This window comes from Puntigrus tetrazona, unplaced genomic scaffold (genome assembly GCF_018831695.1).
Source record: "Puntigrus tetrazona isolate hp1 unplaced genomic scaffold, ASM1883169v1 S000000657, whole genome shotgun sequence".
NCBI classification, from domain to species: domain Eukaryota; kingdom Metazoa; phylum Chordata; class Actinopteri; order Cypriniformes; family Cyprinidae; genus Puntigrus; species Puntigrus tetrazona.
The window spans coordinates 66,633-81,212 of record NW_025048278.1 but is presented as its reverse complement, the minus strand read 5'-3'; the positions used below and the strand labels follow the sequence as shown (position 1 = coordinate 81,212).

At 36.1% G+C, this 14,580-nt stretch overlaps 1 protein-coding gene across 1 annotated transcript; it reads right to left on the bottom strand.

Moving 5' to 3' along the window:
- Positions 1-221: 221 nt before the first annotated feature.
- Positions 222-14,528, bottom strand: LOC122334863 (photoreceptor cilium actin regulator-like). The gene is given in 9 exon segments (XM_043232746.1): positions 222-291; positions 377-402; positions 9,824-9,959; positions 11,209-12,508; positions 12,511-12,664; positions 12,802-13,509; positions 13,511-13,602; positions 13,605-13,697; positions 13,700-14,528. Coding segments are annotated over 9 exon segments (3,408 nt in total).
- Between the last annotated feature and the right edge of the window lie 52 nt (positions 14,529-14,580).

Sequence of the window (14,580 nt, the reverse complement as noted above, 5' to 3'; positions counted from 1 at the left end):
TATCAATAGTAAATATTCATCATTCATACCAGAAAAAAAGATTTACAAGATAAACACAGATGCGAAATGTAAACAGAGGAATGAATGCTTACCATTTCTTCATTTCATGTGGCTCATGATAATATTCATATATTGGAATGCTTGGGTAAGATCACACAGCATTACAAGAATCCTCTGTTTGTGCAGCCTTCATTTATTTACTTGTTTTCTTCAATTTAGTTTTAATTCTCTGGCACTGACTCATTAGTGAAACTAGGCATCCAATCAGAGTTCTCACTATCCCAGACGGTCCTGATGCGATTCAACATGCGGAATTGGGGCTGACATGAGCAGATGAGTGGAAAACACCTAACCGACTAGCCCAACCATTGCTCACCGTCGGCCCGATTGGTGCATCCTGACCTTTAGAGAAAGATCCTTAGAGAAAATACCTCACTAAACAGCCATCGGCACTGATCTTCAGGGAGGACCACATGAACCAGACAAGTCATCTGCATAGACCCTATGGCCAATTCCAATTCCTTCCACCAAAAACTGCCATTATTTATCCCATCTGTAAAAAGAAGGAACTCAAAATGTTCTGAATAATATCAATACACAGACTTGTACCGCTGTCAGGAATTAAACCACACCATGTTTGTTTATCTTGACAGAGGAGGTTCAGGTTTTTGGAGTCTTAATTGTTGACACTTTTATATTTTTAACTCGACTACACAGACACTAGAAGTGAGCTGGATGATGATAACACGATGAATTAACATTGAACTGCTTTCAGTTAAATAATGACCATCTACTGTGGTCTTCTTAGAGCTTTACAGCAGAATCAGTTTTTTCTTTCCTGCTCATCGCTATAAAGGGCTATTCACACCTTCCATTCAAAAACAACTAGATGACGTTCAACAGAAACAAGCAAGTCATTTATATCTTGTCTTAAACAAACACCACTCATTGCATAAGATTCTGAAAAATACGAACAATTACAGATAAACGTTTGAATGCGTATATTGTAACAGAAGGGCCTCAGACAACAGGTAAGAGAAAAGATCAAGCCAAAGATTTTCCAGGTAAGTAGAGAGCTCAATGATAGTTTCACTAAAGGAGATCTTGCAGTTATGAGTCTTTGTAGGTAATCCGGATAGCACACGCAAATATTATAAACACACGAAGACACTTGGAGTAATTAACAGGTATGTAACACTAACACAAGCAGAGCAGTTGGTGCTGATGGTGAGGTGTGTGTTTTTATACTTGGCTTGATTGAGTGATTGGGTGAGTGACAAGTGCGGGTGCTCAGAACTCAGTGATCATTGTGATTGGTTGGTGACCGAGGCTGGTCGATCCATGACATACATACCGCAGATTAAAATTTTCCTTCAAATATTTGATTTTAAATGGCTGATTTGCTCCAAATGCAGTGTTTTGATGGCTTTAGCAGTGGTGCTTTGAAATGATGAATATAGATGCAGCTTCTGAGAACATGCTGACAGTCCAGCAGTCATTGTTAATGTTACCTTCTAAAGCACAGCGTGCTGTCAGCTTGCTAAGAAAAATAAAAATACTACATTTAAAAAAAAATCTCTGACAAGTATCTCTGGTATTAAAAATATTACAAATCTAAAGCTAAACACCGACTAGTCTACTCGACTAGTTATCAGTTATCAACAGTTATCAACAATAAACCAGCATTTAAATTCAAGCAAGCTAGTCTTTACAAAAGAATTCTCATGGTCTGAAAACCATTGGGCGCTGTCCGATTTTGTAGCTCAGATCTGAATGAGTACATCAGAATGCTCTTCAAACTCTATCCATAAGAGACAAAGATCATGTTTAATTAATGGTTCTTACAAATGTTTCATGAGCGGAGTATTCCCACTTCCACAGCAACAACCAGGAGCATGCAATATCCACTAGCAGTGCTGCATGTTTGATCCAATGTCGTTTTAATTTAATAAAGATATTTTTGTTCCTGTTGTTTATTTAATATCAAAACGGATAGACAAGACCTTGAGACTGCACTGTGCAAATCCATACCTGACTTATCTTGCTTTTGTTTGATCAAATCGTACCAAGATGGGTCTCACTGTTTGCAGATGTGCTTCTGAACAGCATGTACTTTGCTAATAACCACGGCATTTCCTTTCTGTTGTCATGGCATAACATTTGGACTATCTGTCTTCAGCTGATTTATGTATTTCTTAAAAAAAGATGTCAGATTTCAAAATGTTGGTATTTTTAAACAATTTAGACACTTGTCAAATGTATAGTCAATTTATCTGGGGTGCTAAGTTTTATTAAGAGTAGGTTTCAAAATATTTATGTAAAGAAATACATGATGGAAAGATGTATTTAGTCCATTATGCATAAAAAAATATAGAAAAGATATAGAAAAAGTAAATATGTATATATAACATGAATTAATCATCTGTTAATGTATGTGCTGTTATTGATAAACACAGATTGTTTTCATGACAGTTTTAGAGTGTGTGACTAAATTTACATCCCATTGTTATTAACAATAAAGCAAATGTTTGTAGAGCAATTACACAGGCATGTGAGCAATGCTTTCAGGTGCGCATTTTCAGATGTTTGTTACGACTGTAAATAGAAATACGCTGCAAACGCAAGAATGCTTAATCATTTGAACTAAATGCGAACCGCATTCTCGTTTCTTACCACGAATTACATCGGAAATGTTATATTGCTCATGTTATTGGGTGATTTCAGATGGGATAAATACAAGAGTATCTAGGTACCGCCTTAAGGTCCTTTCATTTATTTATGGACATTAAATATATTACGAATGAAGTAAATTACAGCTTGACAAATCTTTGCTCTTAGTCTAAGGTAGCTTTTAGTCCCCTGCATGACTTCTAATTTATATTCATGACATTCTCTTCCTCAGCCCTAGCCATCTAAAGATGAGTCTGTAGGGAGACTGTGGCCAATTGTAAAATTGTGTACACTTTCCTTTATAACTGGCAGAGTGTTACAAAGCTGTGGTAAAAATAAAAAATTACAGTGTGTGTCCAGTCCATGGTAGGGTCATTTACAATGTGTATGCTGAGAAAGACTAGTTGTAATGTCACATTTTATACAATAAAAAATTAAGTTAAGTTTGGTTAAAAAAAAAAAAAAAAAAATCTAATTTGACTTAATAAGGGAGTGTAATTTAATTATTTATTTATATTTAAAAGTATTGTGTATTATTTTATTATAAAATGGACACGTTTATTTACATTTTATGTGCAGCATAAATATATACATATATATAAATATATATATATATATATATATATATATATATATATATATATATATATATATATATATATATATATATATATATTGTGTAACTAGTATGGAACCACAGTGCAAGTACTCATTGTTACATAGTATATATAATTCTAATGCTTTGAAATATAACTACATGGATTTTGAAAACTGAATGTTTACTTCACCACAGTAAAGTACATCCTTTCTAAAGGAACATATATATATATTTATATATAAATGATTTATAGTGATTGAGTGTAAATACATTAACCAATAACCAGCACAGAAATGTCTGTGCAAGACCTCCCTCTTGTGGACATTGATGGTCAGTGCATATTTGTTTCTTATTTACAGAGTAGCAATGGTTTTAACTATATTTCAGACCATATTTATACATTTGGTTACTGTGATATAATGCAATCTGTTGATTATTTCTGTAAATAAAAGTAAACAAACCAAAAACAATACAAAAAAATACATGCAAGTATAATATTAATAATTTTAAGCAGCTTTTTTATGGCTTGCACAGTGAAAGTAATACATCTACTTAATAAAATTGTGGCAACAGATTACAAGCATTATTATTAATTAAATTCAACAACTACTGAGAACTGAGTTAGAATTAATGAAATGTTCACCTTTAAAATTAGCTATTCAAATTAAGTACTCTTAAAATAGCGAAAAACCCCAAAAAAGAAACAGTTTTGATTTAACACAAAAATTGTGTAGTATTATTTTTAATGAGTGGATTAAAATTATTTTAACAATTTCAGGCATGAATAACAGGCACAGAAGTTAAAGATAAATTACTTTGTTGCCAACAACAGTTACAATAGCATCTATAAACACACATATATATATATATATATATATATATATCGAATATATATATATATATATATATATATATATATATATATATACAATCAAGCAGAACAAAGTGTCTTTTTGTATTTCTTTTTAGGTACAAACTTTTAGATGCCTAGGATAATGGAGATTCAATGCATATGTCGAATCAAAGAGGACACAGCAAGCCCTGGGAATGCTGTCAAGGCCTGTAACAACTTTCTCCCCCTTTATAATACCAATGTCCTTTGCATTTACATTTACATTTAGTAATTTGGCAGACGCTTTTATCCAAAGGGACTTACAATTGGGGAACACACAAAGCGATTCGTCTTAAAAAGGCCAACACAAAGAGGAAGCGCTTGTAATACCAGCGTCAGGCAGTGTTCAAATAAGTACAAGCTGGAAGCGAAAGATAGAAATAGAGTTTTTTTAAGTTTTTAACTTAAGTCAAGTAGTGTCGAAAGAAATGAGTTGTTGTTTGAAGATTGGAACTGGCCTGATCACATGATAAATTATGATTAAATAATAATACTATAATTAAAATTGAACATACATAAATGATAATAAATCTTCTGTGAATGTCCAACTCAAGATCATTGAAATTGAATTTAATTTAAATTTAAAAAGAATTCATCTCACCCTCACATAAAACAACAAATAAACAAATGGCTTTAATGCTGCATTACAAACTGTACCTTCAGTAGTTTCATCTCAGTTTTCTTTCTCCAAGTGACTCTCATTTGGCATGAAACAGTTATCAAAAGCACAGGAGAGTGAAGATCAGTTTCAGCTGCACAGTGGCTATTCTTTGAAATTCTGCATTCGTTTGAAATATGGAATGGAATTTTGAGAGGGGTTTCAGATACATTATGTTCATTGCTCTCTAAACATCGGTAACTTAAGAAGGGGAGCTCTTCTTAAATTCTCTTCTTTAATTTCATAGAGATCATTTATTATTTTTTTCATGAAACACAAAATAAAGAACTAGCGTTAGTTTCTGGGTGTTTAGTATTACTTATAGCTCCCAACAGGATGTGCAATTACGAGGATTAATTAGATTTAACAGATTTTTTTAATAAAACACGTTTTCACTGTTGCCAGTGTTCACTGTATATTAGAGTAGAAATTAATTTTGTGAAACACATTCAAGTTTACACATTCAATTTAATGAAATCTTCAAGCCAACAGAATTTACAGTGTTTTTTTACAGTGTATTTTCAGTCATTTCAACTCATCACAACTATGATGTTTGTTGCTTTCCAGCACTATTTTATTACATTTAAAATGAAGATAACACTATATCATGCGTTACGGAAGATCATGTATGTTAAAGGTACGTTTGAATGTTTTTTTGGTTTTTTTTATTTAAGTGTGTGTATAATAAATATGGACAACATGTGTTCTTATTTAACCTGATGTACTTTCCAAGTATATTCTACAATTTCAATTGTGTGTTGCCAATAAAACAACACACACTACTGTGGTTTGTTCAGAACTAAATATAGCTTAATTGCACACATGAATAGCTGTCACATTTCTTTAGAATGAATCATAATTTAACATGGGTAAAACTTTATTTTGATGGTCACTTATGAACAGTCTGTTGACAATAAAGTAAGTAACTTTAGAGTGTAAGTAGACTGTCTAATTATTATCTGCTAACTATTTATTGTGATGATCTACCCACAGACTACAGACTACAGGTAGCTTTTCAAGAACATTTCAACCTGTCCTAACCCTACCAGTCTACTAATACTCTACTAACACTAATGACGCTCTACTAACTCTAGTAACTCTACTAAATTTAGTTGATATGTAGATGCAGAGTTACTTATTGTTAACAGAATGTTCATAAGGTACAATCAAAATGAAGTGAAACTTAACAGCTGATGTAAAGGACACACCTATACATTTTTAAGGGGAAAAAGAATGCATGCATCACAAAAATCTCAAGTACTAAAAGCCATTCTGGTATGTGTTTTGTTCTTGTTACTGGGCTAATGATCAATCACTCAATAGCTTTTATTTATAAAGCATTTTTAATACCAAAGCACTGAACCATTTCAAATAGGAAAACAGAGTGACAGTCATGTATAATGACAAGAATAAAAACACTTGATTTTTTATTTAATGCAGAGGCGGTCTCTGTAATCAAATCAACAATATTCGCTAGAAATTAAGTGTCCCCAACTAAGCAAGACAGAGGCGACAGCGGCAAGGAACCAAAACCTCATCCATACAGAACAGAGAAAAAAAAACCTTAGGAGAAACCAGGCTCAGTTGGGGCCAGTTCTCCTCTGACCGGATGCCCAGCACTTATTTTCCAGTTCAATTGTAAGCGCAGCTGTGTCGGATTGTGCTAAGGACTTATAGTGTGTGTTTGTGTGCGCGTCTGGTTCCGGTGATCTGTGCACAGGGCACATCTAGGTGTTCTGGTTTCCAACGAAAGTCATCTCTGGGTGCTGATCGACCATCTGATCTATACACGAACTGAGAAACAGAATAAGAAAGAAACCGACTAATATTAGCATAGATGCATTCTTTTTACAATACAATAAATACATCATGTGTTATAGGGAGTGTTCTCGGTTGACAGCTGTCAATATGATGACCTCATAATCTTTGGTGTTTTGTGTTAAATAGGTGTTGTCATATAAAGTAAACTTGTTTAATAATAATAATAATAATGTAGTCACCCAAGTTTTTGGAGCAACAGTGGTATAAACTTGCAAGATATGTAAGTAAATGTGCTTTATGTTGTTTTGTTAGTTTTTTTTTGTTTGTTTTTTTTTACTCTCTAATGTATGTAATGTACACTACTGTCATCAGAAATGACAAGCAGAACCAAGCAGTGTACAAGCAGCAATGCTGTCCCTGTGAAGGCGTGATTTATTGAAAATCAATGTTTTTTTTTTTTTTTTTGTTGTTGTTTATTGATTTCTCTCATCACCATAACAATAGTATATAGCATCAAACATGAACTGAAACTGAAACACGTTTCCCAACCTTTTGAAGACATTGAATTAAACATGAACAGTGTGTCTGTGTGTGTGTCACATGTGGACTCCTGTTGTTGTTTTTGTCTTGTGCCGTGTGTTCGGTGCATCTTATTGTCTTCACCTGTGTCTAGTTAATTTAGTGATTTCCTGTGTATATTTAAGTCCATTGTGTTTGAATTTTTGTACGACTTCGCCATTTATACGTGTGGTGTTTGATCTGTCTGTCTGCCTGTTTGTAACTGTATTGTTTATTTCGTTTATAGGTTTATAGAAGACTTTTTACGTTATATAGCACTTTTCATTTCTCTTTCTTCCTTCATTACTGCTACTGCTGTTCTCTAGTGGACTTGTACTGATTCTGTTCTCTCTTTGCCTTGATTCTCTCTGATACTTTGCTGTTCTCTTGCCAAATTTTTGTTAGCATCCTAACGTTCTAACTCTGGGAGAGTAGCATCGGTGGCCATTCCATTCCATTCCACCATTCCAGTATTTATTATAAAAATATTGAGTACATTTGTTCAGTCAAGAGAGTGAATTCCCAGCAGGCTCATTTGTCTCCTTTTTAACAGTTTCAGCTTTACTATTTCTATGAATATGAAACCTGACACTCTCCTACCAGTTCAGCTCGTCAGAGAACGCTCAGACCTCTGAGACTATTTTGCCTTGCGGCATCGTGGTCGAGAAACTTGTCTGTGGAATTGAGCGACAGGTAAAGCGAGCAATCGCTCATGCCCCTAATACTTCAGCACTGTGCCAGGGGGAAATTCAGTCTGGTCTGTTCATCCAGCTGTCCTTCATTAGGGTCACTCCTCCACTCGGGCTGCACATACTGAGGTGAGAAGTACTTTTTCCATGTCAGAGGTTTTGGTGGACCATAACGGCACTAATCATTGATTTAATTATTTTTGCAATACTAATAAATTAGATAAAATAAAAAAAATATTTAGGTGCCTTTTGATTTAGCAAAAGATTTTTGCTAACATAGTGCAACGACAATAAAATTTATTTTACCATAAAATGCTTTTTCTGTGTGTGCAATAATAATCAATTAATAAATAAATTATTAGTGTGTCCTCTTTATACAGTATTAAAGTTCCCTTTGCCTGGTTACTAATGTTTAATACTTATTAATAAATAGCTCACGTGTTCACATTACATTACATTTTGCTTGCATGTGTTAATAGCGTTAATTCATTAATAAATGGTTCACATGTAATCACTATGCATTAAGGTTCGCTTTCACATTTTATTAACATTTATGGTTCATTAATAAATGATTCACATGTGTTCACCACATTAAGGTTCCCTTTTACATGTTACTTCCATTAATAACTCATTAATAAATTGTTTGCGGGGGTTCACTTTACATTAGGGTTCTCTGATTACTTACATTTATTAGGCATCATGAACTTCTGCAGACAAACATGTGTAAGGTACAGAGTAGATTCTGATAAGAAACATTGTAAGAAAAGTGAAAAGTCAGGAGATATAAATGAGAAAAGTATTGTTATAATAGTACATTTTTTGCATCATTCACGAAAATTAATCAGGAATATGGTTTGAAATTAAATAAGTATTAATTATTTATTATATGTGAGTTAAAAATGTATATTAAAAATTTTAAATCAATACCTTGTTGGCAGACATTGCATAAAAAACACCCTTTTATTCATGCATTTATAACTGCTTATAAATGATTTGTAATGCATCTGTAAATGAGTAATCAGTATTTTATATAGTATCAATGTGAGTAGTACAGTATGAATATAATTCAGATGTACTACGATCCCCGTATTGTCATTACCATATGACCTACCAGCTTCAGTTACGTCACTTCACAAGTCCTCATGGGAAAAAAAAAGTGTCCATCTTATCTGCATTTCAGAATCTCGACAAAAGTAGGAATACTGCTGTTTTCCACATGCATACCTGTGCAAAGTGCATACATTTTTCCCCCTTACACACCTTAACACGTTTTTTTTCTTCTTCTATAAATCAATGCTGTCGTTCACCCTCTGTTTTACAAATATTTAGGCAATTACAGTATTACAGTAAATAGAGCTGATGACAAAAATCTTGTTGGGTCCACTCAGGATTGAACTGCAGGTTGAATTAACATCAATAGCATGATATTTAGCACCCCCACCCCTTTTTCAGTTTCAGCACATAGTGCTGAATATAAAATAATATTTACTCCAGTTTCTCCGCTTTTAAATAATGATTTAAACATTTTCAAGATAGAATTGTACAGCTAATTATGCTTCTTTGTCAATTTGCAAGGTGCTCTAATTTCTGGTTTCTATATGCAGTTTCATAAATTATCTGTTCAAGGCCTCGATGCCATTTTAAGAAGAAATCTTTGCTGTATTTTGAATGTTATTTGTCAGATTAACCTAAAGTTCTTGCTAACATGCTTTCATTTTTAAGAAAAGATATGCAAATGTATGTGAATATCTGTTTATTTAGTAATAAAATATAAAAGGCCAACCAATAATATTCACAATACAAAACATTTCAAAAACAAATTAAACCAACTGAATTGAGGCAAATAGTTTAAAAATATACAGTGAAGATAAAAACAATGAAAATAACAATGATTGGAAAAGATCATGAGAAGGGGTTCTCAGAAACAGCGATTTTCATTATCCACAAGGACACAAAGGTTTTAATCCCATCCAAGTTTTGCTAAACCGTAATCCCACTTGCTCATTTCTCCCATTCCTGTGTAGACCTTGACCCACAATGCACAAGTCTGGATGTGAGACAGACCGCACTGCACCTCTGATTTCTGTTGGCTCACTCCATGGCTTGTCTTCTCTGACTGGAATATCTTCCAGCCTGTGACAGCAAAACAAAATAAGGACATTAGTGAATTGAAGGATTAGGGAAGTGGGCCAGAGCTAGTTAGCGCTGGTCAGCAGTAAGTCATTGAGAGCTTAGTTGCTGGGGATTATGGTTTACGTGAGGGGGAGAAAAGTGTGTCTAAATGTTTGAAAATATATACATTTCATGTTTCCTCATCTTATATATAAAAATTAATGTACTCTATAACATATACTGCACTTCTGTCACCCTTCAGTCATTCCTTTAATGTACAGGCATCACACAAAGAAACTGAGCAATATTTACTGTATGTGACATGACCATAGTCACAAAAAGGCCATCGTTTTTTTTTCTTTCGATTATATTTCACACACTTTACTTATAACATGGGCCATCCCCACATTCCCTTTGTTATAGGACTTTCCCATCATTCTATCATTGTTTTACTGACACTGTTTTGAAAAATCTAAATAAACTAGTTTTCCCACATACATGAAAGCATTCTGACCTAAGTTTCATCTTGCTCCACCTTGCTCCAGTTTCTGAGTGTGTGTGTTTGTTTTTTTGTTTGTTTTTCTCAAAATCATAAAAACTTTACCATTGTTTAATTGAAAGTGTAGCAAAAAAAAAAAAAAAACTAAGTAGCTAGCACAAACATACAAATTACAGATAGATTTTCCCTTTTTATTCACCCAAGAGCTGAGTGACATTTACACAATGAATCCATAATTGAATTTCAAAAACGTCACCCTTTATTATGAAAGAGACAATTCAAACTGCTTGTCCTATAACATTTTCTTATTCTTTCAAAATTAAATCTGGAACAGGAGATGCAATTTCAAGCATGAATGGTACTTGCTTCGGATACCCTTATCAAAAATTGTTTAAAATAAAAGATTGAGCAAGAAAATCTTTGATCTGCTTGGGAAATCGCTATTAAGCATCACAATCCAAAGGAGTTGAGTTTATGTATAAGAAATTAAGCTAAAGTTTTCACATCTGGTCACAGGAATGATCTGCATGTTTCTCATAACTAGCTCTCATACTTTCTTCTTTTTTACCCTTATCATCTTCAAAACAATTGTTTTGAAGTTATGTTTCTGGGTCATCAAGTCACCTATATTAACCTCATTTTTCTGATGACTTGGATAAGCAGCCATGTAGCAATGCTGAAGTGATAAGAAAGGCTTTTTTGTTTTCATTTTCATTTTAAGTAGCTATACTTTAGTTTTATATTTATTATCAGAAAGAATGTTAGACTCACCCATGGGTGCTAATTGCTGGTTCACTCCCACATGTCTCTGCCACAGAGATGACTGGCACCCTGGAGGGCAGGCTTAAACTGGGCCTCCTGTCTGACTGGCTGCGCCGGATGAATGGCTGGGGCCCTCGTGCAGACACTGGCAGCCGACCACGCTCACCCCAGGGACGAGGCAAAACACTGCTGCCGGAGGATGCCCATGCCTGAGGGGGCTTGGGTGTAGGAACAGGCTGAGCCTCAAATAACGATGATGATACCGGACAAAACACTGATCGAGCATTACTAAATACTCTTGAAGAGTCCTCACTACTGTTTTCTCTAGACCAGCGCTGCACTTTTGGGGAAGCAGGAGGTGATGGTGCCTTAAAGGGGTAGGTGACTCCTGCCACAGTGATGGGGTTGTGGTCTTGACGTGATGCTGGGCTGCTTGGCAATGTTCGTTGGCCAGCAGAAGGTGGGGTTGGGAGTTTACGGAGTACAGGAGGGCTAGATGAATTTGAAGTAGAGGGTTGACCTTTCAGTACTGGAGGACTTGGGAGTTTTCGATGTAACAGAGGTGTAGATGGCAATACGCGAGTTCTGCAAGCACTAGGAGTAGCAGGGGTTTGGTTTTTACAGGCATTGTTTGGCACTGTTTCATTGGTATTGTTCTCCTTTTGTGAAACCTCTATGTCATTTTGGCTGGAAGAAAGCTGCCTGTGGCCCTGCTCAGCTGTATGTTTCTCTGCCAGTGAGTCAGAAGAATGCCTCAAGTGGATGATCTTTCTTGCTTGTTTGTAGAGGGAGGCAGCCTCCTCACTTTCTGTGTCTGTTTCATTGCTGGAATCATGATGACCACCTTTTACAACTCCTCTGGTATCCTGGTACATGGAACGAACTGGAGACATGCTAACAGAGGGCTTACACAAATTCCCCTTACTGGGTAGCACCGTAACAGACTGCAGAGAGGCTCGTAGCCTCTGAGACATTGCAGTCCGCTTTGGGAGGGCGGATCGGCCTCTGCTTGATACATTTTCTCGTGTGTCCTTTGTTTGTACATTTTCAAAGGAATTGTCCATGAGAACCTCAAGTGGAGGGGGTGGTAGATTGTCAATGTCAAGATCCTCTGTCCTTTCAGAGCATCGTGATTCCCCTTGACTACTGAACATACTATTTTCATTAAACGATAATGTGGCAGAGAGACCTAAACCTGGAATGATGGGAACACCACACTTTCTAACACCTTTAAGAGGTCCAAGAATTTTAGCACGGTCTGGGCTCTGTTTACTTTCCTCCAAGCTCTGACTAAAAGTGTCAATCAGTTTTTAACAGAATTCCTTTCTCTATACAATCCTGAAGATTGGCGGGGTGATGGTGGAGGACTTGGCACAGGTATAACCTTAACTGGGCCCTTAACAGGCGGACCTTTCTTGTCTTTTTCCTTTTCCTTTCCTTTTCCTTTGTCCTTTTCTTTTGTCCTCTATCTCTTCCTTTGCATGTTCATGCTCAAATTTCGCATTGCATGCCTTTCGTTGATTACTTGGAGAAAAAATGTTCCTGTTTAAAGAACGCTGCCTATCAGCAGCAATTGATGAAATGGGTTGTATTTGAGGATGCTGGATTTTTAGATGAGCCTGGCTTTGTATTTCCCTCACACTTAACATTGGTCATTCTCTCCAGCCTTTGGTTGAGTTCCTTTTGAGTTCTCTCAAGTTCAATGAGTGTAGGATCTTCTGCTTTATTACGCAGAGAGTCTGCTGATCTTGACCGTTTATTAACTGTAGTCTTTTTCTTAGATGTTCTATACGCAGCTGTTTGGGGTCTTTTAGAACTTTTGTCACCATCCTCAGTCCATTGACTACTGCTGTTTGGGTTTTCTGCCTGTTTTGCTTTTTCTCCCTGGCCTTGAGATGGTAAAAAATTAATTCGACCACTAATGGCATCTTTTAGCTTTAATGTCATTTCAACATTTTGTGGGTTCTCAATTCGCTTTGCTGGTAAACGACGTGGTTGCCTACAGTCAAGAGTAAAAAAATCTGTTTGTTTACTTCTTTTATCCTTGCAATTTTCCTCTTCACTACCATCCTCCACATCATCCGCACCACCTTCATCCAAGGAGACAAAGCCAAGTAGAGATTCTGTATCCCTGTGCCCTTTTTCTGTAATAGTGCAAGTTGAGTCTATTGAGTTAAGAGAGCTGCTTTTGCTTATTGTTTTGAGAAGTCTGCCTTTGTATGAGCCTTGGTGAACTGGTGTAGAACTGCAAGGGCTACCTGATGTTGCATAAATTGTTCCAGTTGACTCAGAACTTTCTCTGCGTTTGGCGTTGTCTTTCTGAACCTGCCAGTGACTCACTTTCTGCTCCAAGTCCACTGTCTTCACTAAATAGTGCAGAGTCTTCTGGGCCAGGTTTTTCTGTGATGCTGCCTCAATCCGAGAGAGCAGCCGCATTAATCTAGACTCTGATGCACGTTTTGTCCTGAGCTTCTCATCTAGAATTTCAGTAATAGAGAAAAGTAATCCACCGCCTCCTCCAGAGCAGTATCCCCAATTCCACACACTGATTGACCTACCTGACGCATCCTTTGTACGGTGTACTGAAGGAGTTGTTGTAGTAGGTCTGGTGGAGGCTCACTGCAGGTTGGAGCGGTCACATTTTTTGCTGAGTTGGGTGGAGAGGAATTCTTTTTTTCACAAGGCCAAGCCAGATGTTCTCCATTACCCTTTAACATCATCTCCCCCTCTTCCACTATTTCCTGTAGCCCTTTGTTTATTTCTTCATAGCGTAAGACCAAAAATGCCACCATGGGTTGCAAGGAAATTTGGGTTTGGGCTGCATGATCAAATAATTCCAACAGATCTTCATATTTACCGATGCTGGGGTTAAGATATGCATATGCTGCTTGATGAGCTTTCACAAGTGCCTCTGGAAAGTCTACTTTTTCTTTATTAACAAATGTTCTTTCCTTTTCTTTCTTCCTGTTTAGTTTGATACTTTTAGGACCTTTCTTTGACTTCTTTGCACCCTTTTTCTCACAAGGCTCCCGTTTTTCTTCTTGCCGTTCCTTACCTTGAGATAATATATCAATGGTAATCTCTTGTGTACCCACTTTAGCAGAAGCAGCTCCTTCAGACTCAGTCATAGAGAATTTCCTCCCTAATGGTACTGAAGTTGTGTTGTTCCGAACTGTTGAGTTCTCTCTCTCTGTGTCCTTTTCACAGCTTTCTCCACTGCTCCCATCGTCAGATTGTGATTCTCCAAGTCTCTCATTAGTTCCTGGAAGTAGAGTTCTCCCTCTTCGTAATGAGTGGAGACCGTTCCCACGTGATGGAGAGCAGCCCATTTCAAAACAATTGCAGTTCACCAAAAGTTTGCAAAAAGACAATCCACCAAAG